The 24,278-nt window shown below is 42.3% G+C and overlaps 1 protein-coding gene across 1 annotated transcript in view; it reads left to right on the forward strand.

The window, feature by feature from the left end:
* The window catches only part of TBX15 (T-box transcription factor 15), a 99,091-nt gene that overhangs the window by 53,499 nt on the left and 21,314 nt on the right, over nt 1-24,278 (forward strand). Inside the window, exons 2-6 of the mRNA XM_032415494.1 lie at nt 1,698-1,911; nt 5,372-5,473; nt 7,195-7,366; nt 8,435-8,602; nt 19,099-19,163. Of these exons, the coding sequence (XP_032271385.1) occupies nt 1,698-1,911; nt 5,372-5,473; nt 7,195-7,366; nt 8,435-8,602; nt 19,099-19,163 (721 nt within the window). The remainder of the gene's footprint in view (nt 1-1,697; nt 1,912-5,371; nt 5,474-7,194; nt 7,367-8,434; nt 8,603-19,098; nt 19,164-24,278) is intronic.

The raw sequence follows: 24,278 nt of genomic DNA on the forward strand, positions 1-24,278 counted from the left end.
GTGATGGTGATATAATGGCTCTGCAGCAGAAAGGCTTATAGAATCGGGCCAGGATGGAGATTTGTCACTCAGAAGCATCAGCTCTCATCTTAGATAAGCAGCTCCACTTTTCTGTGCTTGAAGGAGACCAAAGTTAGCCCCTGTTTAGCTCCAAGTCTAAAATTATATGCTTAGACATGTAAAACCTATATATACACATATATACATATGTATATATATATTTGTGTGTGTGAAGATGGTGACTGGACTAGTGATTGTGGATAAACTAGATTTGGGGCAGAGACTTTCCTGTCATTTCGGAGCTTGGTTCAGTTCTGCAGTACCTGAATATCTTCAGAAGTGAAGGGTGGGGAACTGGGGAGGAGAGAAATGTCACTTTGCTCCCTGTGGGCACTGGCAGCGTTGTGGAAGACTTGCCGGCAATGCTGCCTGGGTTTGAGAGAGGAACACATCAGGGCTAGAAGGAAGGAAAGGGAAGGTCTTGTGGGATGGGTTTTCACAGGCCTAGAAACCTGCTGCAGTTAAGTGAGCATGGTAGCAATACATATTCGTCTATGTATTTATTTAACAGGGGAAGCAATCAGAATCCTAGATGTCAGGGGAGGGTTGCAGAAATAGGTTCTCAGGCTTAGCTTGCAGTATCATTTGACCTAAGGAGATTGTATCAGCTAATCTGAGTTTGGAAAATCTTAGGAGATAAGATTCTTGGCATTGGGCCTCTAAGAGTAAAAAGCTTTAAAAATTACAGTAAATTCTCTGGTAAATCTGACTTCAGCCTTCTCTATCACTCTGCATGCGCCTCCCCCCCAAAACCCCTTCATGAGTACAGAAGACACAGGAAGAAAGGACCATCTGGCACAGCACGCCAGCTTTTTATTTGGTTGCTCTCAATCCTACCTTCCTGTTTGGATCACCCCTCCCCTCTGCTCATACTTCAGAAACCAATCAAGGTGTCTCCTGAACTCATTTATTCCCTTTGTTTCAACCGCCTTCTTGGGTAACTTTTTCCATATGCTTACATCCTTGCCTTACAACAGACATTTTTTTTTCTTTTTTCATCCAAAATGGTCTGATTGGACTCTTAGGAAAAGCCATTTACTCAAATACATGACAAAGTGCTTCTAAAGATCCCAAACAACTTTTCATTACTTTTGATGACCAAGATATATAAATAGAGGAAAAATTGCTTTGTTTAAAAATTACTGGCTGATGGGCAATGATGCTGAGTAGTAGGACATTAAAGAATACATTATTATTAGCATTGAACCCCCCCCAACACCCAGCCCCCAGTGAAATTGTCTAGATTTGGAGCTGTGGTCTGTAATTATTATTATTTTTTAAAATTTGGCACTTTACTTTATTGTTCCTGTTTGGCTTCTTCCCTTCACCGTGGTGACATTAGTACTCCTAATATTGCCTGTTGTGGACCAGTTTTCTTCAGCTGTTGCTAAAATGCCAGATGTCATGTTGGAAATGCAAAACCTGAAAGATGGTCGTAAATCACAAAAACAAACCATAAAAAAATAATAAAATACCCTGAATGCTGTGCTCTGGAGCTTCCCAGCTTTAAGTCTCCTTTTGTTCACCGCTCTCCCTACTCCACCATGCCCCTCACCCAGCCTCCCATCTTTTAGGGCAGTGAGGGGTGGGGGCAGTTCAGCAGTTTCTCACCTAAGACTTGATTGTTTATTTTGCAGATTCTGAGCAAAGCACGGGTTCAGACTCTGAGGTGCTCACTGAGCGGACTTCCTGCTCCTTTGACACTCACGCTGACCTGGGCCCTGGTGCTGCAGGCCCTGTGCCTGCTGCCATGTGTTCCATGGAAGAGATTCAGGTAGAGCTGCAATGTGCTGACCTCTGGAAGAGGTTCCATGACATTGGAACTGAGATGATCATCACCAAAGCAGGCAGGTAAGGACAGGTTCCTTTGAATGGCCAGATTCCAAGAATGGAGAACAAAAGTAGGAGCTATTACATATTTTTCACTTACTTGTGGTAGGTAGCATTGGTGATGCCAAAGCAGCCTGTGCTCACAAAAACATGAGGTCAAAATGAACCTGAAATCTTATTCATTTTATTTCTCCTTTGGAACCTTCTTCCTTCTCGAAGTTTTGGTGGTGAATAAGATCATTAAAAGGCTTCTTAGGAGGAGCAACTCTTAAGGGGAATTATTTCCAGTACCATCTCTTTTTTGTTGCTTGGGTTTCAGTTGACTTCTGTTCTACATTTTGAGATGTTATGGCTTAGAAGGAAACAGCAATTCAAGGAAAAAGTTTTTATCCAGTTTCTTATTTTGGGTTTTCACTCAGTACTGTGGATTTTGTGCATTCCGGTCATTTTCATCTCCGATATCATTCCGTCGTTCCCTGCACTTCAGTGAATTCAGTTCACCCAATCACCTTTTTCACAGCTCTCCTGTGACCTCATTTCATGATTTGTTCTGCAGTGTTTTAATTTCCACATCTCTGCCTTCACAAATTCACTTGATACCTGGATATACCCAGATATTCCCAGTACAAACATATACAGTTTGTTCTTTAGTCATATCCCTTTGTTTAGGTTAAGATCCATTATTCATTGTTTATTGGATTGCCTCAGTCTTTGCTGTTGTTCCATGTAACTCTGCAAGTAATTCTGGAACAACTCAAAAACATACAAAGAAAGCTTTCTCTGCTCTGACTTTTCTTCACCTCCTCCCGATTCCTCAAGTCTGTTTCTTCCTTTTCACTTCATTTTCCTTCCTTTGTAGTGTCCTTTCCAATTTTAATCTCAATTTTCATTTTCTCAGTTACATTAGTTTTGTATGACTCTCTGTTCCTTTTTCCTGCTCAGATTTTAGTCACCATCTACTTCTTCTCACTCCCCAAACTGTAATCCTGTTGATTCAGAACTACTGCAGTCTGCAGAGCCCTCAATCTTTGAATGTACCAACGTATCTGTAGAATCAGCACCATGGACAGAGGTGCTTGTAGGGATTAATGGGTTTGGAAGACACAAGAATTGGCCTAAATTTAACCATAAAATTAAAACCAAACGCATCTCACTTTGTGAATATGAAAGATTAATTTTTCCCTAGGGTGTTATGACTTCACTTGATATTCTGTGCTAAAATATTGGCAAAAAGAAAAAGCAACTTTTGGTAAGTTTTTAAGAAGACAATTCAAATGTAGTCATAGAATTTTATTTTTTATTTATTTATTTATATATATTTTTAAAGATTTTGTTTATTTGACAGAGAGAGACACAGTGAGAGAGGGAACACAAGCAGGGGGAGTGGGAAAGGGAGAAGCAGGCTTCCTGCGGGGTAGGGAGCCTGATGGGGGCTCAATCCCAGGGCCCTGGGATCATGACCTGAGCTGAAGGCAGACGCTTAATGACTGAGCCACCCAGGCGCCCCAGTCATAGAATTTTAAAGCAGGAGGGCACTTTAGAGATTATATAGTCCCTTTTCTTTGTTTTATAGGTGATAAGGTTAAATAACTTTTGCAAAGTCACACATCTCATTCATTTAGAACTTGGGTATAGGTAAGAAACTGCTAGCTTCTCCACTCAAGGTCATATGAGTGTGCTAGACAAAACAGGTATTGAATTTAAAAACATCTCACCCTTTTTCTTGGCGTCATAAAGAGAAGACATTAATCTCTTGCAGTGTAACACAGCCTCTGTAGATGGCTGAGAGGAACCACATTATCTTACCTCAGATAGCAAGTGAGAGGACTTTCTCTCCATCCCTGGCAAGGTCTTCTCCAACCATTTATAAATACAAGGCAATCATAAGTCATTGTTATTAAGAATGTAATTCCTGGTTTAAATGTAAATGTATATAGATCAACTTTTCCAAGTTTTTGGAGAGAATTAGTGTGGATCAAAGTGCCTAACCTATAGTGAATGCTAGATTTAGTCATTATGAGAAGTCCACCACTGGGTTTCATTAGCTCACCATAAGACCAAAATGTAAGGCTTTCTAATTAAACTTGTGAGGCTAGAGGTAGTAAATTCAGAACACTGTATCAATAGAAGCTTCTGAAGAGTCATAAAGTAGGAAAGGAGGAATGGTTGTGTATTATTCTTTGTAAATATTTAAGAATTAGCCATCATTCCTATTAAAGGTCTGTGGTCCCTCTTATGCCTTCTCTCAAATATGATTATGATGTCATTGACCTACTACCACAGGACATTTGCATTTTGAGTTGCTTCTGGTGAGCAGTGCAGTGTGTGACTAGAACAGAAAGCCCCTCATGTAAACAACTAGGGCACGTAAGCAAGATGGCTGTCTGGGGTCAGGGTATGGTCTATGGCCATGAAATGGAGCAAAGCCAATTAGGCTGTATGCGGATCAAGCCTGTGACCTTGACCTCATTAGCACCATGCTCTGCCCAGCTCAACTAACTGGCCCCAGATGGTTAAGCTTAATGCAGCATTTTGTGTACAAGTACCCTAGAGCACATTCAGGCAATCCAAATTTTTGAACTGAGCACTTTTTATGTCTGACTCCTAAGTAAATGACATACAAAAGAGTTTGATGTTTTTCTTCTTTCTTATGGTTAAAGAAGAATGGAGAATTTTATTCTAGACCCTTGAAACTCAATACTCTTCTGGGCTGCTCCCTCTCCTCCTCTTCAATTATGAGAGTAGTTGTAAAGTGCCATATCCTGACCTCGCTTGCTTTGGCAAGTTTAACAAGCCATTGTGGTAGAAACAAGGTATTGCCCAGAGGCCACTAGAATTCATTTGGTATTTGCTCCAGATTCCACAGGGTCCTCCTCCTGACACACATGTTGACAGCCTGAGAACTTGCAGAAATTTTTCTACAGTTTTATGCATTAAAAAACCCTCAGCTTTGTTGGCCCTTTGTTTGGGGACTGGTAGCCTCTTCCTTTTTTCTTCTTTTTTTAGAGATTACTTTTAAATAGACTCAATCAATCAAAAAATATTTCATTATCACCTACAATCAACTGTGATAAGCTACTTGAGTAATAAAAGCGTTAAGTTATTCAAGTATGTTAAGTGTAAGTATTTTCAAGAATGTTATAGTCTGATAGGAAATGTATGTGTGGATTATCTATCTGCTTATCTATCTAATCACATTAAATATTAATAATAGAAATCAGGGTATGGTATGAACTCTTGGAGTGTATGAGTCATCAAATAGGTCAATCTAAGTTAAGAAATGGTGCTATTTCAGCAATGAGTCCTCAGCATATTTTATAGTAATAATTTCCAAAGTGTAAAAAAAGCAGCCAATTTGGGAATTAGAGGAATTGGACTTTGGTGTGTTTAGCGTTCTTGATAAGAGGAGACTCTCTAAGCTTTTATTCCTGCTACTTCTCCCCCTCTGACTGTTGAGCTTACTGCCCATTCCCCTTCATAGGAGGATGTTTCCTGCCATGAGAGTGAAAATCACTGGCCTGGACCCACACCAGCAGTATTACATAGCAATGGACATTGTGCCTGTGGACAATAAAAGATACAGGTAATGATGACTCTGGGGTGTGGGATTGTGGACATCACCAGCATTCCAAGACAGTTCTTTAAATCATTAGATGAAGCATTTTCACAGTGCACTGTACAATGCACTATAGGGAACAAGAATGGAGGATATGCCAATAACCTGTAGCAAAGCACCGTGCAGGAAGTAGTCACTCGTGGTTGGAAATCAGGACTTAGTAATGATTTTGTCTGGAATCCTCCCTATGTCTCTGGAGAGAGCGGGACTGTATAGTGTCTGCCAGGGTTACAAAACTCAAATGAATATTAGGTCTAAAATTAATTCAGTTAACATTGAAAGTGATTAACATATTGAATGATTTGGTTTATGAAATACTAAATGAGTTGAGATGATTTATTTTGGAGAGGTGGAGGAGAAGTGGACCAGTGCAGTATATTCAATCATATGTCTGATGGATTATCCTGTGGATGATGGAGGGGAAGAAGAGGAGAATTGGGTAAGATTTCAAGAACAACATTTAGTAAAGGAGAATTATTGTTTATCAATATGGGTTGTGAGCGAGTTTGTTAAGTAACTTTCCTTCAAAGTCATTACAGTCCAACACGATGTCTTTGTTTCTTGGATGGCTTACACATAATTCTTGCCAGACACAAACTGTGGCTTAATCAATCTCTTGAGATGTCAATCAGGTCAGTGAATCATGGCTCATTTTTGAAATGTTTGAGAACTTGGCTCCAAACCTATGAAGTAGGAGGGGAGAGATGAATGAATGGGAAAGACCAGCCTAGTATGGTAGAGGGAGAGAGCTGCCCAAGAGAGAAGTTATCTGGATGCAGGACTTAGCACAGGAGATGTCTCCAATCTGTTTTAGAGGATCTTGTGATTTGGACTGAGTGCCTCTGTTTGCTAGCATCCAGGTCCTGTGTGGTCCTTTATAAGTGAGAAGCAGGGAGGTGCCAAATCCGTAGAGAACTCTCTTCAGAAGTACAGGGCAATTGGCAAACTGGAAAACTGACCTCCTTTGCTACTAAACAACATCTCACTTCCAGTGCCTTTGTGGGAAAATAATGTGGATGATGATGATATTCAAAACTGCATTCATCAAAGAAACACTAAAACACTAACTGGGAAGACTTGGTGGTGTTTCTGGGAATGGTTGCACTGAGGCAAAAACCCTCCATTTTCATAGAAATGCCTCAAAATTCAGATTCTCAGCAAAGAAATGGTTAATAAGTAAGAGGCTTGGAGGGTCTCTGCACATGGCTGTGTTTTATAGGACAATATGGAAGATGTTTTTAATAAGGAACCAAATCCTGAACAAGTGGCCAACGGATTATATGGTTTGAATTTGAAAGGTGAAAGGTTGCAGTAAAATACCTTTTCCATAGCTAGACACATGGGCTCAGGATGCCTGTGTGCACACAGGGGTGGAAGGCAAGGAGAGGGAAAAGAAAGAAAAAGGACTGTGAGAATGTTTTCCTTGTGAGGGCTGCAGCTTTGATCATTAACCACAACCCTTTGCTGCCCTCCCCCAACCCACCTCTTTCTCCATTTTCATCTCTATCTGATTGTCCCTGGTTCTCTACCCTACTCCTTTTCTCTGTTGTATTCTCTGTTTAATCCCTACTACTTTCCATCTTGTCATCTCTCTGTCTCTCCCGTCTCCTGTCTCTACTGGCTTTCTTGGGCCTCTCTTCCCTCTCTGTATCTGTCTCTGATTTCGCCTCTCTCCCTCTCCACCTCAGATATGTGTACCACAGCTCCAAGTGGATGGTGGCTGGCAACGCGGACTCCCCTGTGCCCCCAAGAGTTTATATACACCCTGATTCTCTAGCTTCTGGAGATACTTGGATGAGACAGGTGGTTAGTTTCGACAAACTCAAGCTGACCAACAATGAGTTGGATGATCAAGGACATGTGAGTCAAAGAATCCCATCCATCTCCCTCTTCCTCCCTTTTGGCTCTAGAGCTGATTAGCCCTAGGCTTTTTCAAACAGGTAAAATAAGAAGCTCTATGCCATTTGGAGTCATTTTAAGTAACTAGGCATACAAGTTCCTTTTTTTCTTCCCATGAAATTTCATTTATTACAAATCTAACATTTAGCAAACGTCTGCTGTGCATCAGATTGTGTTTATCAGACAAGAGTTCTCATGTTCTGGGAACCCACAGTCTAGTCAGGGGATAGTTTGAAGACAGAAACACAGGACAAGTTTAAAAATGGTGAAAGAAGTCACAAAAGTCAGTGGAATAACTCACAGGGCAATAAACTCAGAGAAACAATTAAGTGACAGTTTGGGCTGATTTGTTGAGAAATTCATGCATTTTTAAGAGAAGAATAGGTTTTAAGACTTTCCAGGTATAATTAGAGCACTTGATGTTATTAATTTATCTTTAGTGGCAAGACATACATAGAACTTTCACTGAATGTGAGGGTCCAGATTGGGTGCTATAGGAAGATTGAAGAACTAAAACCATGGGTCTTATCTTTAAGGGAATGACATTTTTCGAAGGAAGGGAGAACGCACATATACATTCACTCTCATAGTGAGTGGTCATAAATTTGGTAACAAAGTGCAAATGACAGCTTATAGAATTTAAAGACAGCATGAGCCCGTGATGAAACTTTGAAGCAGGAAGGAGCAACTGTCCCATAGCAGAGGTTCTGAGACGTTTTAGCGGAGTGTTGTTTTCTGGTGTTGGGACAGTTGTTCAGTATTGTTCAGTTAAGGCAAGCATACTGCATCCACCACCCATGATTGGGATACTCTGCTGTCTGGGTCCATGTAATGCTATCCGGTCACTTAGTCCTTCCTGCCATAGGCAAGTACACTGGCTTCCAGTTTCTTATGCATCTCCCCCCACCCAACCCCCCTCTGTGTTTTTCCTATAATGCTTCTATCCTGTGGTTATATTTGCATGAGAGCTTGAAAAGATGTAAGGACCTTTGAGGCACTCTGGCATAATGTGGCCCCTTCTCATTTCAGATCATTCTGCACTCTATGCACAAATACCAGCCTCGAGTTCACGTGATCCGCAAGGATTTCAGCAGTGACCTTTCGCCCACCAAACCTGTCCCTGTTGGGGATGGAGTGAAAACATTCAACTTCCCTGAGACCGTGTTTACCACAGTCACAGCCTACCAGAACCAGCAGGTGAGAGGCTGCCTTTGAGAGGCTCCTGCTGTATCTGCTGTTCAAGGAGCTTATTCATGCCTTTAGTAAAAAATACTTAGTCCTTCTACATGACACTGAAGACCTGGAATGAGAGATGCCAGGCTTGCTGTGCAAACACCATGTTGGTGATGACAAGGCCGTGATGCCTAGTAGCAGCTGGTATAATCTAGATTTAGATCAAAGACAAAATCTTTGACCAGGAGGACCGAATCTCCTAGGTCATTTTCATGTCTCTGTACTTGTACCCGTGTTCATGGTCTCTCCTGCATCTTGGCAAATGTTCCTCATCATTTGCAATTCCTTTGCAAGTACCAAGGTTTGATTCATTCCTTCCCTCTTCTCTGCAATTTTCCGTGTATCCCTGCAGCGGCTACATCAAAGTCATCAAGCCTCTCAAACCCTGTTGAAGACCCACTGCTTCCATTTACACTATCAGACTAAATTTACCTCTGTGTGATCACCAGCCACACCCTAACATCTGTGTTTTTATGTCAGCAATATGTTCATTCATTCCATAAATATTTGAGATTTTGAGAACTTACAATAGTCTAAGCTTAGTAGAGAAATTGAGCAGATTAGGACTTATTTCTCCATAAGCAAAGAAGAGTTTTAGGTGAGTGAAAGACATGTAAATACATAATGATAAAGCAGTGAAATAAGTTAATGACAGAGATGTGGACAGGGTGTTCTTGCGTCTGGGGAATGAGGGAAGTTTTCCTGGAGGAGCTAATGCTTTCTCTGATGATGAGACACACATAAGAATTGGCCAGATTGGGGCACCTGGGTGGCTCAGTCAGTTAAGCATCTGCCTTCGGCTCAGGTCGTGATCTCGGGGTCCTGGGATCGAGCCCCACATTGGGCTCCCTGCTCAGTGGGGAGTCTGCTTCTTCCTCTGCCCACCTCTGCTTGTGTGCTCATGTTCTCTCTCTCTCAAAAAATAAATAAAGTCTTTAAAAAAAAAAAAAAGAATTGGCCAGACTAATGGGGGAAGTATGGCAGGGGAGTGGTGTATGGGGAGAGGGAGAGAGACGCCAAGTCTGGAACTGTGGGCATTCTAGACAATGTTCTTTTTTTGAGGAGGGTGAGTAGATGGATTTATAAGTGATCTCACTTTATGCAATTCCCTGAAAATTGCATGAGAGTCTCATTTTTTGCAAATTAGACTGTATTTCATCTTTTGACAATTTGTTTAATTAAGAGGATCCTGAGGTGAATCCTTTTCTGAAAATAAGAGTTTCTGCTTGTTTATTTTGCTTGAAAGTCTGTGTACTTTTATTTTGGACCTGCTTGGAGCAAAATGAACTTATACCACAATACTCAATACCTTTTGTGTTGGATGCTATGCTTAGTGCTCTGACAAAGAAAGAAATAGAGGAAAAATACTCATTTACTAAGTATTTATTGAGTGCTTACTATGTGCCAGGCAAGTGAAGGTGAGTGATATAATCTTTGGTTTATATAGAAAGAGTATTTTGGTCTTTTATAGTGCATTTGCCTAGGACTCCTTAGATGTTCTTTGCCTCCAGAGGAATTTGATATACAACAACCCTTCAGTCTGGTAGACAAGTACTATACGCTTGTTGGGCTTTCTCAGCAGCTGTAAAGCATTCCCAACTTCAGATTTTCCTTGTGGTTGCCACATTTGATCTATAGTAGAGAAAGAGTTTTAGTTTGCTTTGGATGTTATTAAAAAACTATTGAACCCTTTCAGACTCCTTAGATAGTAAACAGAAGCCATGGAGGGTCCTTACAGGAATCTTTAATATCAAGATTTTTCAAGCTCTGAAACAAGATAGTGCAGCAATATAGATAATGCCCTTTGGAGTGATTGGAACCTTGGGATTAATTGTGGTTCAGGAGAGGAGGGGAGCACAAGTCTAAATTCTTTGAATAACTGATGGGACTTTTTCCCAAGACAGCCAGCCACCATTTTAATCATTAGTTTCTCATGAAGGCAGAGATGTGGCAACAAATATTACAACTTTAGAATTTAGCTTGTTGGGCAAACCAGAACACTGGTGAATGAATATTCTGCTGCCTCACCGCGATCAGTTATAGAGGCCATGAGGGTCAGTACTGTCACCCAAGCTGAAATTAAAAAGCCACAACTCACCGTGACAATGTCAATGAAAGAAGACCAAACATGGCTGCCTGAAATCCCTCTCACTTCTACCTTCTCTCACAGCATTCCTGTGTCTGAGGACATTCTACTCATATGAATATTTTGTCTTCATCTGGACTGGGGTGGGAGCAGTGGTGGTTTGTTGGGGGTGGGGCACCATGATTAAGTTCATGGGATTTGGTAGCAGCCATACCTGGTTTGATTTCTGACCTTTCCATGGACGGATTGTATGACCTTGAGCAAGTTTCTTAACTCCCTTCATCAGTATTTCCTGGCCTGAAAATGTCCTGGCCTCATCGAATTAGTGATGAGGACTAGATGAGGGAGCACGCGTAAAGTCACTAGTAGAAGCCTACATTGGTCAACGGCTGGGTCTGCACAAGCATGAAGGGGAGTGGGGAGTAGAGGCAATTATACAGCATAAATTGCTTATTAAGGAGAAAGTGGATCGTTGGGAATTAGAGGACCTGCATTGGCTCTTGAAGGTGTTATAACCAATAGGTAACCAGTTTGATCTTTCTGTTGTAATGTCATGTTGGTGAATTCATGATGTGCTGACATTCAAAATAGATGAGTCACGCATACTTACTTCTGCCCGGTTTGAAATCAAGGTAACAGCTTTTGCCCGTTTAACAAGGCTTCATTCCCCAGATACATCAACAAGCACAATTATTTAACATTCCTTTTGGCTGTGTAGATATGATTTCATATAACAGAGTGTCTTCTAGTAAAGCAAACTAACCTCGGGTCTTTCCCCCAGGAATCTGGAGGTCTGCATCCTGTTACCTAGCAATCATTTTCAGACTTGTCACAGAGATGCCGGGTAGCATAAACCATTCTCTTCTGTGAGCTAGATCACCTACTACTGTGTTTTTATTTCCCTCAACTGTCTTGAATGAGAAAGATTACTATTTTATGACAAAATTATTTACTTCATGTATTTCTTTTTAAAGGAATGGCTAGGAGGCATGAGAGAGTAAAGAGGAAAAGTCAATGGAGGGGGGGAATCCTCATTGTTCTCAGGAACGCAATGAAGGAAGGACAGTGTGAGGAATGGAATTGAAGTGAAATGTTATCCAGTCTTCCTAAGGAAAGGCGGTGGGCTAGTAGTTTGGAGACCTGGGTTTTCATCCTAAATGAACTACTAGCTACCTATGTCATTCTGAGCAAGGTATTTTCTTTTGGGGTTTTGATTTCTTCTTCAAGAAAATGACCAGTTGGCCTCTGTTTTCTAAGTTCTCTATTAGCTCTGAAATCATAATTTCTCCCTCTTTTTTTTCTGCATGTTTTTAGTTGAGGGTGGAGAACAATTTATTGTTTTCAAGCAGAGGCAGTCAACACACACAAGTATTGAAAATTATTCGAATGTTCATGTGTGTCAACTCTTTTTTAACCCCCACAACAGGTGAGACCAATAGAGTTGTAGCAAGTCCGCACTTGAAAGGTGGGAAAGGTGTTTTGTTGCTCGTAAACAAAATATTCCAAGCTATACTATGCCTTTGTCACCCCTGCCAGTCCTCTCCATTGTTAAAGCCTGTATTTCCTGTTGGCTTCCATCTTGCCACTGAGGCTGGCGGGACACCTGACTCTTCCACACATCCAATCTGCCACTAAACTATGTTGCTTCTACTGATGGAATATTTTCTTCTTTCTCATCTTACTGCTTCTACCCTTGTTCTGGACCCGCCCTCCTTCCACCTTAGGCTGTTGTGACAGCTTCCAGCCGAGTCACCTGGACTGCATGGTTAATGTGTCATGAGCCATCACATATATTCACTGAGGGATGGGTCTTCCTAAAACATAGCTCAGATTGCATCATTTCTCTGTCAAAAACTGTTGACTCCTCAGTGCCAGAAGGGAGTATATATAGTCCGAGATCCCAAGTCTTTCCATTAAGGTCCTCTGTAGCTAGTTACCAGCTACATTTGTAGGCTCATTTCCCACTAATCATCATCATGCATCCACAGGAGTTCAGCAATCTAGTTGGAGTTTTACTGTTGCTTGCACTTGGTAGCAGCTTTGCTTTTGCTTGTGCTGTTGTCTTTCCAGGAATGACCTTTCTGTTCATCTTTATCTGTCTAGCTTCCTTCTACTCTTCGAGTTTAGTACAAACATAAACCTTCCTGACATTTTCCCCTACAACGTTCCTTACATTTTTCAGCTTTGAATGAGCTTTCCCTCATCGAACTGTTAGTGCACCATACCTCTCTCGTGACCCTGTCACATTCTAAGCTGTGCATGTGACCAGTCTTCCTCTCAATATTTTGAGCTTTTTGAGAACCAAACATCGTGCCTCTACAAAACCCGGTGTAGAAAACAGCAGGTCAGGAGTTAGGGGACTCAGGTTCTAGACTCAACTCTGCAGCTGACAGACTCTACTGCTTCTGACAAATCGCTTCACCTCCGAATCCTCATTTGCAAATCGGTGGTTTGCTTCTCAGCTACCAGTCTATGGAGACATTTTTTATAGTCCACCGAAAGATGAGAAAAATAAAGGCAGGGGGCGCCTGGGTGGCTCAGTCGTTAAGCGTCTGCCTTTGACTCAGGTCATGATCCCAGGGTCCTGGGATCGAGCCCCGCATCGGGCTCCCTGCTCCGCGGGAAACCTGCTTCTCCCTCTCACACTCCCCTTGCTTGTGTTCCCTCTCTCGCTGCCTCTCTCTCTGTCAAATAAATAAATAAAATCTTTAAAAAAAAAAGAAGAAAAAGAAAGGCAGGATAGGGGCAGTTTATACCTGTAAACGTTCATTTAAATAGGCTGTATTTTATTTTGTCCTTTTAACCTTTTTTGATACTAAAATGTCATTTAATTTATGAAATAATGATGGCAGGAGATCGTGGATTGATGTAATTCTTTTAGTTTGACAGAATAAATATGGAATATCAATGTTCACCCCTTAAATGTTGGAGGGAGAGAATTAGAATTGTCCTGAAGCCCAGAAACCACTAATTAAGAAGAAGGACACTTCCATCTTTGTAATTCTAAGGCATTTGTGTCTGTCCGGTGGTGCACAGCACTGAATATGTGCTTGGAAAAGGACTGAATGAATAATTAGCCAACACACCTCCACTACCAGTTTTCTTACATAGCTGTGGTCCTGCTTTTTTGGGTATAGGTAGTCATGAAATGTGAAGAAAGAGTTTCTATTTTCATGAAATATTTTATGCTTTTCTTTCCCCCCCTTCCCATTCCTTCCTCCCACCCTTGCTGACTGACCCAAAGACTCCCAGGGCCTCTAGCATACTGAAGTTATTATTACTATTATTTGCTCTTGGAGTGCCAACTTGGCAGGCCTAAGGCAGAGAGGAAGGTACACCATGCCCAGAATCTCATCGTGGAGAATAAAGTGGTAGAAGTGGGAATAAAGGTGACTCTACACTGAACACTTTTTCTTGGAAGAAGCTGACGCCAACATGTCCTCATGGAATTAGCAGGAAGTTTCCGTTGCAGAGTCTTTGTCTTCTCTAAGGGGAAAAGACGGCTGAACCTTGATATTTTTTTTTTTTTTCCCCCAAACAGGAAACTAGATTTCAAAAAGACACAGCCCTGTTCTCCTCAGGTAACACAGTCTTTATTTCTTGATGAGAATTGGCTACATGAACCAGATAGGAAGTCTGGAACCACAGCCAGGTTTGCGTAAGCAAATCCAATAGGAGCTCTGAGCCACTCATTATATCCTAAACTATCGAGCCCGTTGTGCTCTAACTTTTCAATCAAATCAGTGCAGAGGTTTTTTATTTTTTATTTTTCATATGGCTGAGTTTTTTTTTTCTTCCCTGATGAACATCTTTCAAAGCAATATGGTAGAAAAAAAAAAAAAGAATAACTAAGAGAGTGTTAATAAGGGAAGGCCTTTTCAGCCTTGATATTGTAAAATCATACTCAGGATATTGAAGTTTCATTTTCTTTGTAGGTTGTGCGATTTATGTCTGCGCCATGCACTGTGAGGTGTACCTCATTTATTAACTGCCTGGACGTTTCTAGGCAAAAAGTCAGTGAAAATGATTAAAACCAAAGGTGGTAAGCCAGCAACCACCTCTTCCTGTGCTATGGTCTTCGATGACGCAGACTGTAAAATCAGGATAATGGAAATCAAATCGGGGAAGAAAAATGCTTCCCCAACCTCTGACTTTCCATGTCTCCTCATTATCACTTCGAGCAGGTTTGAACATGACTGCTGCAGAATAGTTTTAGCTGCGCAGACAGTTACTAATAGACCTCGTTCTGCCCAGGAGGACATTTGAGACTTCCGTCTGTGGTGCTCCAGTGAAAGCAGATAGGATCGAGGGAGTTGTCTGGTCTGTATTCTCTAAGGCTTGTTATGGCTTTGGGGCTGGTAATCCCTCTTTCCCACATTATTCATTCATGCGCTCACTCACTCATTCACTCACTGAACAAATATTCATTGAGCCCAAAGAGCATGTCATGTTAGGTTCTTAATAAAATGGTGTAGAAAATAGGCATGGTTCTTACCTGAAAGCATCCTATTTTGGAGGGATGATCAAGGACCATCTCTCTCAGGAGGTAACATTTACACTGAGACTTAGGACGAGGCATCAGCTATGTGAAGAGCACAGAAAAGAACATTTTTTTGACTGGAGGTAGAGTGAGTGTGAGGGGCCTGAGCAGGGAAGGAGCTTGACACACTCAGCACTGAGAGCAGCTGAGTTTGGCGGGAGCCTGTGGCCCAGGTGTAGCAGAGCATGGGTGGGGATGGAGAGCTAGGCAGGGGCCCTGCAAGGCCAGCCAAGGAATTTAGGTTGAGTTTTGAGTAGAGTGGTAGCCACTGATGAGAATGACATGGTCCACGTATCTGTTAACAAAGATCACTTTGGTTGCTTTGTAGAGAAGAGACCGGACAGGGACGAGGGTGGAAGAAGAGAGATTAGTCCCAAGGTTATATAGAGTAGTTTAATGAAAAGATGACTGTGTTCTGGTTGAAGGTGGGGAGATGGAGACTAACAGCCATATTTGGGTCTAGTTGATAAACGTAACTTTGGAGTAGGGTTGAAAATTAACTATTCAAATGAGTCTCCCACACTACTCCAGATGGCCTCTAGATGTGTGGTGTGTGCTCAGGGCAGAGGGCCTCATTGGCCTCTCTTGGTGACCGTCATGTCTAGTCTGGGCCTTGGGTCCCTTGTGTGGACATGCTCTACTGATAGGAGACTGCTGAGCTTGTGCTGTCATGTTTTTGCTTCGGTTGGACCTCCTGGGCCTCCCTGGCTGGCTCAGCCTCACCTCAGGGCTCATCTGGGTCCTCCACTGGGCTCCTGCCTAGGCTATGGCACCTCTGTGTTAGGGTCACCCTCCCTTCCCTGTCATGGCATGTGAGAACCTCTAAGTCCCTGACTCACCATGGAAAGGGCGATAGGAGGCGTGGAGATGCTGACTTGTCCTCTTCCTGATTCTTTAGACTGGGTGGCACTTTTACTTTGATGCAGCCGGCCCTGTGTGTGTGTGTGTGTGTGTGGAGGTTGCCCTGCCAGTTTTCCTCTGAAGCTCCCCACCCGCACCCCTGGATTTTGGTTTGAGTAGGGAGCTAAGACACGTGTAAGTCCACCTACTTGCTTCTCTTTCGTCTGTTTCCTCTTTTTTCATACTCCCCTGAGGTGGGAGCAGAAGATCTCTTACTTCTTTCCCCCCTTGATAAGAATTCACCTGATGTCACATCCTTGTTTTCCACAGGACAGCGGGCTTTGTGGCCCAGCTGTCATTTGCATCCCCTTTCTATGCTACATGAGATACTCGAAGGCGCAGATGCCAGCAGGCTGGCTCTTCATATGGGAACCACGGGACTATGGATTATTGAGGTTGAGAATACATTGGTTTATTCCTCCAAATTATTGTCCTTGTTACCCTGAGGATTAGTAGACATCGCCAAAGTTGTCAGCACGAGCATCATCTGGGGTCATAGTTGGTTTATATTGCTGAAGTTGCTCTCTTCTGCCTAGAGGGTATGTAGGTGCCTAAGCAGGGCGATAAAGCATTCTGTGATATGGCCTCAGGGCAGCCTCTCATGCTGTCTCTCGCTGCCTGTCTTCCCATACGCTGTGCTCTGGCCAAATTGGACTTCTCGATGCTTCTTGCGTGTGCTTCATTCTTTCATGCTTTTCTACTTCAGGGCTCTGGCTTCCGTAGTCCATGTCTTATGCAATGCTTCCCTTGTTCCTTTCTCCTCTTTTTGCACTTTTCATTAAAGACCTACACATCCTTCGAGGCCCGGCTCATGTGCTGTGTCTGAGGTTTCACTTTCAACTTGGGACTCTCACTACTCCCTCTGAGGCTCTCATTTGCCTTCATTGCAAACCTTACCCATTCCCGTGTTGTTTAGTGTCTATGTGTTAGTATATATGTCTGCTTTTTTCTTCTAGATTATAAGCTTCTGGGCCGGGGGGCACCAGACAATACGCAGCCATATATGGACTGTATATCACTGTCACCTGTGCCTCCTGTCACCTTGCTTTGCACACAAAGGTACTTGACAAATAAATAATGAGTACGCAACCACACTACATAAAGCTCTCTAAATCTCACATTAAAAGCTTCCAAACATGTAGAGAGGTGCTGTTTTTCCTAACATTTGGTGGCACTTTTCTGTTAAATCTCCACGCAGACCTCTTGGCCTGAGATAGAATGAGCTGTGGGAAGCGGCTTTTCAACCTTTTCTCCCAGGCCCATGAAATAGAATGTCATTTTATTTACAGGAGTCTGTGGAGGCCCCCCAAACATGGCAGCACAATCATATATCAGAAACCCCTATCATAAATGAGCCGGATAGGATAAGCCAACTTGAAAGAGAAAATAAAATATTATAACCCCAACTTGAAAAGAAAATATGGTGTGCGGTTTATTGCTGTGGATTACAAAGGAAGAAAGAATGGATTTTAAGTCAAAAGCAGAAAAGCAGTGACAGTCTTTAAACTCAATACAATATTCACAGGGCAGACACTCGACTTTAGAGAGCCAAAGCTTCAGGCTCCTGCTCTGGTCTATAAAAACAGATGTAAAATTGCTTTTGCTACATTATTAGTGCTGCATTATTAGTGTGCCATTCTCAAGGCAAGGAATGTTTTAGGGAAAAAAATTAACTTTGGTACTTTCAAGTCAGAGTCTGTTGGTCAGAATCTCACATTGCATTTTAAAGACCTTTAAAGATTGCAGCTTTGGGAAATTCCACTCTGACAAAGTAAGATGGAAGAGGGACTTGGAAAAGATTTTCAACGTAAGAAAATCTTTAGCCATCCTGGTAATAAGTTCTGCAATGATCAGAAATGGGAAGGTGGTCTTCAATGAGATTCCTTTCTTTCTACAGTCACCTTCCATTGAAAGCGCCTTGCCTCCTTTCCTGAGCTTCCTCACCCCCACCCCAAAGTCTCTGTTGCTTGAAGATAGTGAGTCATTGACATCTGGTTTAGACACAAAAATATCAAAAATGCCTCCCATGACCAAGGCTGAAAGTGGAAACGTAAGAACACATGTGGAATTTGTTGGTCAGGCTTGGTCTAGTCTGGGGGCATGGGGGTGGTGTGTACAACCCTCTCTGAGTTCGAAGGGGCTAAGGTAAGATGTGATAGAGAGGGGCTTATGCTCTGAGTGGAGGTTGAACCAGATGGCTCCTGAGGACCCATCCAACCTGGGTCACACAGTCGTTCATGTCTCCTGATTTGCTTGTGAGCCTTGGAGACTGGATGTAGCCTGCCCCACCGGGTCCCTCATTTATAGATTTTCCTTTGGATGCAACCTTGATAAAAGTGTAGCTACTTTTTATGTCTTTTACAAGACCATTTTAGGTCATTAAATGAACCATCTCAAGGGGCAAGGAAGGGACAACTAAAGTGAAATGGCAAATGCAGTCAATTATATGGACTTTTCAGGCTGAGGCAGGTTGTCTGGGGGTCCGATTCCATTGGATTGGATTGACTGAATCCATTTGTCCATCATTCACTCAATTGCTCGCTCATTCATTCACTCAACAAATGCTGTTCAAGTACTTCCTGTGTGTCATGTACCACGGACTTGACCATTGACCAGTTTTCTATTTCCATGCCTTTGTGTGTCTAGGCAAGTGATTTATCACCTTTTCTGGGGCAAGAAAGGTGAGCAGAAGAGAGTTTATAGTCACATACTGGGAAGACCTCAGTTTTTAGGGAGAAGTGGGTCAGGTGGGTCAGACATCTGGGTGCCAGGCCCATGTCCTATATCAACTTCCATTTAAATCTCAGACTTAAAGGAAACTAAATAAAAACAACAGCTGTTACCAACAGAGTGATTTCTGTTAATTTTCCAGGAGCAGCCAAAAAAAGAAATCAGTTAATATAAATACAATTTATGTTCTTTGTTTGTTTCCAGATCACCAGATTAAAAATTGATCGAAACCCTTTTGCTAAAGGATTCAGAGATTCTGGAAGAAACAGGTAAGAATAATTGGGAAAGACTCACCGACATTTCTTTTCTTCATGACATTATTCCCCCCACCCCCACCCCATTGGTGGCTTTTGGCTCCTGCTTTTTGGGGAAAACTTGAACACTATGCTTCTGTGCTGACTCAGGCAAAGAGAGATGGATAGCTGATCTGAGAATCAAAAAGCTGTCCCCAAAAGGTTGAGTTTTCCAATCTTTGTTAACACTCTGTACATCACCAGATCAGATCCCTCATGGTGTTTTTCTCCCTACATCATGTTTGATAATCCAGTCATTTAAACCAAATTTTATGGTGATTTATTATCATCAAAAGATTGCTCCTTTTTCTGCTAAGTACTCTAGGTGGCTATAGCACCTACAGTGATACCTCATTTACTTTGTATTATCAAACAAGGAATTGTGGACAAATAAAAATTATCAGAAAATTATCACCTTTAAGATTAGCTAAAAACTGTTAAAAAATTAGGCATTTTTCTCTTAAGAAATATTCCCAAAATATATTAGATGTTGCATGCCTTAGTAAAGACAGTTTCTAGAACATGACCTTTCTTGATGCCCCAGCATCATCATTAGGACTAGGTTATCATGTAGGGAGACTCTTAAGAGCTGCTGACATTTACAGGACTATTTGCTCTTGTTGTAAGTGGTCTTAGTGGCTGTGGCATTTTTCTGGTTAATTCTGCTTCTCTCTAAATCCTTTCTTTCCCACCCTTCCTATATAAAATTAAAATCTGTTATCCAGAGAGCTAGGGGAGAACTGAAGTTGCTAGGGAACACAGATCTATCTAGGGTTATTCAGTCAGAAAAGCTCACTTTATATAAACCATACTGAAACCACAAATGTGACACGTGTGTCTTGTAAAGTGTGTAGGCTTTGCAATAACCATGTATGTAGTGTTCAGACATTTTCCTCATTTGGGGGCATTTCTTTACATCTGAATGACACAGACCGTCAGGAGTTACCTTTGCTATTTTCTCTGCAAGAGTTTTCAGATAAACTACCTAGTATTATATTTAGATCACTTCATGAACTATATAATAGCACATTCTACTAGAAGCCAGATTTATGCTAAAAATCATCTGTGGTGATCATTTCCTTTACAAAATTATTTATGGAGGCACTTCCTTTTTTTTAAAAAAGATTTATTTATTTGAGAGAGAGAAAGAGAGAGGAAGAGAGAGTGAAGATAGGGAGGGGCAGAGGGAGAGGGAGAGAGAAATTTTAGCAGACTCCTTGCTGAGCTCAGAGCCCGATGTGGGGCTCAGTCTCACCACCCTGAGATCATGACCTGAGCCGAAACCAAGAGTCAGGTGCTTAACTGACTGCACCACCCAGGACCCCCGAAGCACTTCTTTTTTTTAAAAAAATATTTATTTGTTTTTTAAATTCCATTATGGTTAGCATACAGTGTTATATTAGTTGCAGGTGTACAATATAGTGATTCAACAATTCTATATATTACTCAGCGCTCATCACAATAAGTGTACCCTTAATCCCCTATGGAAGCACTTCTTTGTGCAACTCTTATTTTATATTTAAAATACATTTAGATTGCTATAAAATTTTATTTACCTCAGAATTTCTTAGTGTTGTATCTACTGAAGAAAAAGTCACTTAAACTTCTAGTTTGAAGATGGCGAAATTGTGTAATGTGTCCTAGATCAAGCAAGCAGTTAGTGGTGTGGCCACAGGCACAAGAACTCCAGGCCAAATGCTTTCCTGTTCAGTGAAGACCTTTGTCTTCAAAATTTAGCCAATGAGGAATGCATACTTATTCCTTCCATTTGAGACAGTCCTCTTCCTGCCAGTTAGTTTATATTCCATGTTCAGGTCATAGAACTTGCCTGTGAACTGTTTCCTGTTGCTTCCTTTTCGGGGCTCTGCATTCTAGGCTTATTGAGGACCTTGCTAGTGATGATGTGCTCAGAATAGAAGCTGGCCTTTCATATAGAAGCCGCAAGGGTATTTACGATCGTTAGCTTGGAGTCCATGGATGGATTTCCAGGGTTCTGTGAGTTCCCAGGTATTGTAAGGAAAATTGGTGTGTGGATGAGCAGATGTGCATTTTTCTGGGGAGAGATCTATGGCTTTCTTCAGATTTTCAAAAAGTTCCATGACCAAGAGTTAAGAATTTCTGCCCTAGACACCGTGAGGGGTCAACCCTATGACTTTAGTTACTCAACTACCTTCTCTTTCTTTCCTTCTGTATCTCCAGTGACATTTAGTACTTGCTTATTTTCTTCTTGGAACTTGGAAGATTGTTTTGATTTTTTCTTTTTTTTTTTTTTTTAAGATTTTATTTATTTATTTGAGAGAGAGAGTGAGAGAAAGAGAGAGCACCAGAGGGGGGAGCGGGAGAGGGAGAAGCAGACTCCCTGCTGAGCAGGGAGCCCGATGCGGGACTCGATCCCGGGACTCCAGGATCATGACCTGAGCCGAAGGCAGTCGCTTAACCGACTGAGCCACCCAGGAGCCCTTGTTTTGATTTTTTCTTTGCAGTTTTTCTTCCACTGGAGTCCTTGTTTTTCAGAGGCATGACCTAGAACAGAACATTGGAATAGAGAGGCTGTACTGAGCAGCATCAGAATTCTGCTCTGAGAACTGGAACCACGCTTTAATCTGGGGAATAAGACCATGTATCTTGAAGCATTTGCCTCTGGTTAGGAAGTTGTGATGACATCTTGGTGCAAGTCCTGGGGTCCTCCTGTCCCCTCACTGGGCTAGAAAGGACCTTGATGCATCATTTGGCCCTGGCCTGGCCCAGCTCTGGGGCTGGTGAATGTCTTCCTGCTCAGGACAGTTATTTGTTTGTCCTGCCTCATGGGTTACTCTTCTTTGTAAGGACTCCACGAAAGCAGAACTATGGATCCTCATTGGCCCATTTCAGTGCCTTATTTGTTATTTTTCTGGTAGCATGGTGATTCTTTGTGACGTATGCCCCATTAAAAGCTGCAGGCTACTTTAAGTAACATTAGTAATTACTGAAATTATCTGTGATTGAACACTTACTGTGTTCAGACCTTTTACTTAGGGTTTTTTTTTTTCTAATCTTTAAAATGTTTTAAAATATTTTACAAATTAAGAAACTGAGCCTCAGAGAGCTTAAGCAGCCTCCCTAGTGTCACAGAGCAAAGCTGGAGCATGGAGTAACTCCCGGTTCGCCTGACTTCAAAGCCTGTGAACTTTGTGCTCTATCATGCTAACAGTTTAAACTTGACTTATTTTGTCTTCAACAGATATGGAGACTAGACCTCCTCCTCTGAAAACCCTTCATTTACTTAAAGATACTAAAGTACCCAGAATCTTCTCTTTTCCAAATAAAACAACCTGTGTATTCTCCACCTGTCTTTGTAGCCTTCCCCATGGCTTTATCCATCTACTTTCTATACTCCCCATAAACAAGGGGCTCCCTAGTAGAGGACAGGAAATCAGGCTGAACTTCCCTAGCAGGTGAAACCATGACATAATGGCCTTGAAGTCTCCTGTCTCATGAGAGGGCAAAGATGAATCATTGAATATAGAAGCCATTTTTGTCCTCCAGCACTCTGGGAAGCTAGATTAATATAGACCCATGGGGGGCAGGTATAGGGACCCTTGTATTTGGTCTTTAAAAAGCTCAAAATGACCTGACAATCAGACTTGAAATCTCACTCCCTGCCTGCAGGATCTGATGAGGGCAAGAATTATTAATGTCATTTTGCAGATGGGAAAGATTGATGGCTGAGGATATAGGGGATTATTTGTAAATCTTCTGGGATCTGGTGGTTCTGTGCCAACACCAGAATCCAGTTCCTTACCTTCCAACCAGTGCGTCACCTGTTGCCCTTCTTTGGCTAACAGAGTTCTTATAAATCTATGATCATCCCCATGCATTTTAGACATCAAATGACTCATAGGGACGAGCATGGTTTGATGAGTTGCATATAAATGTACCCAAAACATACGGATTACATTTCCTTTAAAAACACATGGGCTTAAAAATTAGTGTGGGGGGGAGTGCTTGGCCAATATTTTTTGGTTTTGCAGAACACAAAACATTTGTGGAATACTTTGGAGTTACAGAATTTGCCAAACCTCAAACCAAAACACGTTTAGGTTTGTCGATCTCAATCTATCCCAGTGCAATCCAAAGGCTCAGGAAGGGAGGGGTGTGGAGGGAAGATGGGGAGGACACAGCACCCGCTGCACTCTCTTCCCATGCCTCTCCTAAGTCTCTCCCGTCCTACCAGCCTCTCAGCGAGGTGTCCTCTGAGTGGGGCCAGCCAGGCGACAGCCGTGTCCTGGGCAAAGAGAAGAACTTGGCGGGGGGGCTGGGGTGAGGATACTTATTTCCACTCCTCATATTTCCATGTAAAGAGATAGCCATGGAGAACACTCCTGGCTTCTAGCCCTCTCGCTTTCTCCATCCCCTCACTGGGCACCAGAGTGACCCATCTGATTGCTGAGTCTGGGAGAAGGAACTCTTGAGGACCTGCTTGCCAGCACACAGTGTACATTCTGGGCTCTTGCCACTGTGTGGAGTCCAGCAGAGGAGGCCTGCCATTCTGGGGGGCTGGCTTGTTTCAGGGGAGTTCTGACCCACTCATTCAGCCTCCACACCTGTGCCATAGTATCCATACACCTTTATCAATAATGAAACTGGTATTTCGGTTTCCGTGGCTTCGGGTTCCTACATCTTTCTCGGACTTTATTCTGAGTTCAAATGAGGACAAGAAGTGACATTCATTGGGCCTTTCAGAACCCCTGCAGAAGCCCCAGTGAATCCACAGTGTCAGCCCTGTGGTGTCACCGTCACCAGACCTTGTCACAGTCTTCCCCGCTTCCTTAGGAGGTGCCATTCACATGCTTCAGTGTGAGAAGGTCACCACTCTCCAAACTGTACTTAGGGAGTTGTTACTTTGTCTTCCTATGTAATTGTGTCCCTGATTAGAAGTCTCCACCAGAAGTGTGTGTGTGTGTGTGTGTGTGTGTGTGTGTGTGTGCATGTTGAGGGGAAGAGTGGTAGACAGCTGGTCCTTTTGGATGGAGACACTGTCAGATTTTGCTTCCAGCATTGTCTCTGCAATGGAAGGGCAATTGTGTTTACTTCTAAATTGTCCCTCCTTCT

The sequence above is a fragment of the Phoca vitulina genome, unplaced genomic scaffold (genome assembly GCF_004348235.1).
Source record: "Phoca vitulina isolate PV1807 unplaced genomic scaffold, GSC_HSeal_1.0 scaffold2, whole genome shotgun sequence".
NCBI lineage: Eukaryota > Metazoa > Chordata > Mammalia > Carnivora > Phocidae > Phoca > Phoca vitulina.